Here is a 4858-nt window from a genome sequence, read left to right on the forward strand (position 1 = left end):
ACACACACACACACACACACACACACACACACAGTATAAGAACTTTATACCAAAAAAAAACAAACTGAAAAAAAAGAACTGTATACCAAATTCTATTCTATTTCTCTCCTCTTGGCCTATGTATGTGTATATAATGTACAGTGTGATACATGATGCTTTTATATATGCTATAAACCCCACAAAACAACCTTATTTTGTTTAAGCAACCATCTTTTAACATTTATTTCTGTGTGTATGTGAGTGTTCATGTGAGCTAGTATGTACATGTATACATGTATCCATATATGTGTAGGTCTGTGTAGGTCCTTGGGAACTGTCTAGGTTGTTCTGTGAGACAGGATTTCAGATTAGGCTATAATGGCTGGCCAGAGAACCCTATGAATCTGCCTGTATTATCTGCCCAGCAATTACAGACCTTACTTTTTCTTTATTTGTCATAGGTCCTCATGCTTACATGGCAAGCACTTTATCAACGGGGCTACAGTTCCACCCCTAAAGAAATATTTATAAGAGGAAAATATCTTATATGTTTATTTATGTATTTACCATTGCTGGTGTTCTTTTGTATAGATCTGTCACTTCTAGATAGTTATCAGTGTTCTGCTTGAAGGACTTATTCATAATAATTGCTCTGTGCTTGAGTTATTTTGTGCTTTTGAATATTTTGAAGTCTTCATTTGGGTTTCATTTTGGTTACTTTTTATCATGATAAAATGAATAACAAAATTCATCATTATCAATAAATGTTCACATAATACCTATTGACATTCTGTACTGCAAATATTTAATTCATAGATAGTATCTAAATATAGAGACTATGAAAGTATTATTACTCTATTTTTGTTTTCTGTTTATTTGCTTAAGCGGTGCTGAGTAGAGAATCTAGGATCTCACACATGCTACACAAGTGCTTCCACTGAGCTGCACTTCCCAGATCCTGTTCTCTCTGATTTTTATAGTGAACAGTGTTTTATTTGGTGCAAAGGAGAAAGAATACAATGACTGAAAACAGGTTATTCACAAACCTTAACACTTCTGGAAGCTTTTCTCCACAGAATGTTGTGTAACCAATTCACTAAATCTCTTGTCAGTCCACTTCTTGTTTGGTAACCTGAAAAAAAAAAACAAAAACAAAAACAAGCTATAAAAAGAACCTAGATCCATTGCATTAAACAGAATGTTAACTGTATACACACTAGACTTAATAGCTGTACTTAATCTTTAAGTAATGTCTATAAAACAATCATAATTAGACAAGTTTTCACCTTCCGTTTGGTTCACCATTATGACTGGTTATATGATCTAATCAGTTTGTTAGAATCACTGCAAGTCCCCACCAGCCTCTGATACATTCCCAGCCTAGTCTCTTTTTAACTTACTTTTCTTGTTCTAAATTAGATCATCATCTGGTGCCCTAATAAGGTTATTGTGAATGAGCAGACAGCAATGTCAGAAATCATTAATAAGAACTGCTCATACTATTATGTACTAAAAAGATCAAATCAAGCTCACAAGAAAAGCCAATTATACCTTAGAGCTTTTAAAAAGTACTTTAAGACCACACTTACAGATAAACTTTATTCGTTTAAATTGTAACTTATGCCTGATTATTTCTGGTCTAGACATTTATAGGATTCAAATATATTAGCACCTTAAGGTAAAGTTTAAATTGCAATATAATTCTATACCCCTTTCTCATCTGCCCTTTTGGCACAAACCATCAATTTTCGCAAATATCTTCATTAGAACAATACTCTTTGACTCACCAGTGGAGTCAGCACATGTGGCTTAAAAATACTTACGGAAGAGTAACCAATTACTTAATGTCTCCTTAAAAGTTCATAATATCTTGATTATATGAAAAAACTCTGTCTAACCTCCTTGTCTGACATCAAATGGAAGGGGAGGCTCTTGGTCCTGTGAAGATTTGATGCCCCAGCATAGGAGGATGCTGGAGGGGTGCAGCGGGAGTAGGTGAGTGGGTAGAGGAGCACACTTATAGAGGCAAAGGGGAGGGAGGAGAGGGAGGTTGTGGGATGTGTGGCTTGTGGAAAGGTAACCAGGAAGTGGGATATCATTTGAGATGTAAACGAATGGGATGATTAATAAAAAATAAACAAATGAATCATTGTGTAAAATCAACTTTTTAGTTAGCCAACAATTTTCTGCCCTTTAAAAAGGAAGTCGAGGACTAGGGAAATAACTCAGTCAGTAAAGTGCTCGCTATGCAAACATGAGGACCAGAGTTTAATTTCCAGAATTTATGCGAAGTGTCAGTCGTGGTGGCACTTGATTGTTATGCTAATGCTAGAGAGGAGGAAAAAGTGGAGTCACAGGACTCACTGGCAGCCCAACCTAGTTTACTAACTTTACTCCTAGCTAATGAGAGTTTCCGTCTCAAAAGACAAGGTTGAGAGAGTCTCAGGAAAGACTTGCACTCTGGACCTATGCACGTGCTTGCGTCTTTACACACACATGCACTACATGTGTGTATATATACACATAAGCATAACAGATAAACAGCTTAAAATGTAACCTTTCTTGGCCATTGAAGGTCGACATCACCAAACAATTGCATTTTATTGCACTGGACAAAACACTTGTAATTTCAGCTAGTTGAAGAGGCTGAGGAGGCAGTCACATGAGGATAGATTGAGCAACAAAACAAGATGCTGTTTCTAAAACATATAACTTGTCTACGGCTGAAGAAATAGCCCAGTTGATAAAGTGCTCAGCTGGTTTTGCCATGCAAGCCTGAGGATCTGAGTTTGGACTCCACTCACATAAAAAGCCAGGTGTAGTAGCATGCACTTGTAATGTGCATACACTGGGGAGATAGAGAAAGAGGATCCTTGGAGTTTAGGAGTGTAATTGAACTAGCAAACCCAGGTCCTAGTGATCCAGTCTAGCTGAATTACTATGTCCCAGGTCCTAGTGAGATCTTATCTCAAACCATAAGGAGCTTTTGAGGAATGACACCTGAAATCATGCTCTAGCCTCCAACACACACACACACANACACACACACACACACACACACACACACACACACACACACACAGTAAAAGAGATTCTCCCTTATATCTATCTACCTATATATTATTTCCTAATTCTTTTATTTCTGTATCTACATAGTACTTTCAAAGAATAACCTCAAAACAAGAAAAATTGCAGCTTTTCCTGTCATATAGCCAGGTTAGCTATATGTTTTTTTTACAGATCTTTTCTATTTGTATTATGATATCATTAAAATGTCAAGGACCAGAAAACCGGATAACCAAGATTATCAAAAAGGGATTCAAAAAGTAATTGAATACTTAATGAAAATCTTGAGAATGAAAATGTGGGTGTCATTAGAAAAATATAGTTCATAGGAAATAAAATTCAAAAAGCTCTTAATATCGCATGATTTCCTTTTGGGAACTATTAATGTCTGTTTTTATGAAAATATGATGCCCACAATACATATTTAAGCAATGCAGTACAATATCATAGAAGCAACACACTGCTTTAAATGCAACCATTCAGAACAAATCTCCCTCTTAACATTTAGTGACTATCACTTCAGATGAGGTCAGGCAGAGAATTTTCCAAGAGAGTGCTTATATTATCTACACACGGTAAGTTATGTAGGCTGTGCAGAGAGTGGAGGATTATGGCAATGCAGAGAAGAGGTGGTTCTACTTCTCTGCTTTAAGTACAGAAAATCAAATCTGTTTTGTCTAGGGGGAGTTTATGTAAGACTGCATCACAAAATAAACTGCCATTAAACGGCTTTAAAAGCAGGAATTTGGGTGGTTCACAATATTCACTTTACAGTTGAAAAAGCCAGCATTCAAAGATACGCCCCAAGGCACACAGGTAACGTGAAGTCAAATAAGAAACATGAACTTGGGTTTATAAACCTCACAATTTTCTGCTACAGGTGGGCTTTAAGCTCAGAGGTTTATCTGTATTTTGAAGGTGTTTTGTCATTTTTTGCTTAGTTGTTCATTACAGCACACCAAAGTTGTGACTTCTAGATGGTCACAGTGTTGCTGAAAAACTTTAAGGAGAGATGGGAAAACCTGTTGACCTGAGAATTTTGCTATTGTTCTGACATGTATCTTAAAATAATAGGTAAATTAACAACTTTCAGAAAATGCAGACTCTTGCTGACCTTTAAGGATTTCTTTAATCTTCTCTTCAGCAATCACGTCTTGATCTTTTTGTAAAAGCATGTCAATGTAGAACAACAGAATTCTCTTCTTATCTTCTGGCAAGTTAAAATGGTCAGAGATGATCCTCAGAAAGCAAAACCCAACAGGATCTCTGCACAAAAAAAAATAGAATTTTAAGCAGTGTAAATAGAACTTGGTTTTGACCAATGGGATTAAAATGATTTCAATGTGAGCCAAAACAAACTTAGGTAATGCCATTAAATGCCTATTTGCCAGTGATACATCATCTCATTATAGTAACACTGTACTCATTGTCAGTGATACATCATTTCATTATAGTAAGAAAAGAGAGAGAGAGACAGAGATAGAGACAGAGAGACACAGAGAGAGATGCATCCATGACAGGGAATGCATGTGGAGGTCAGAGAAGAACTTATGGGAGTAGGTTCTCTCCTTCTACCATGTAGGTCCCAGAAACGAAGCTCAGGCCCTCAAGCTAGGCACAATTGCCTGTTGAAACATAATGCCAGCTCAACATTTTCTTATTGCTTTGTTTGTTCATTTGTCTTTGCAAGACAAGGTCTTACTCAAGCTTGCCCTGAACTTACTATGTAGCCAAGGCTAGTTTTATTTTTTATTTATTTATTATTATTTTCTTTATTTACATTTCAAATGCTATCCCAAAAGTTCCCTATACC

At 36.3% G+C, this 4858-nt stretch overlaps 1 protein-coding gene across 2 annotated transcripts in view; it reads right to left on the reverse strand.

The window, feature by feature from the left end:
• Window positions 1–4858, reverse strand: part of Tex11 (testis expressed 11) — a 205034-nt gene that overhangs the window by 102021 nt on the left and 98155 nt on the right. For both annotated transcript variants that reach the window (XM_021187817.1, XM_021187818.1), the window contains exons 14-15: window positions 4160–4311; window positions 1026–1111 (exon numbers count right to left, since the gene is read on the reverse strand). In XM_021187817.1, coding sequence (XP_021043476.1) covers window positions 1026–1111; window positions 4160–4311 — 238 coding nt within the window. The remainder of the gene's footprint in view (window positions 1–1025; window positions 1112–4159; window positions 4312–4858) is intronic.

This window comes from Mus pahari, chromosome X, assembly GCF_900095145.1.
Source record: "Mus pahari chromosome X, PAHARI_EIJ_v1.1, whole genome shotgun sequence".
NCBI lineage: Eukaryota > Metazoa > Chordata > Mammalia > Rodentia > Muridae > Mus > Mus pahari.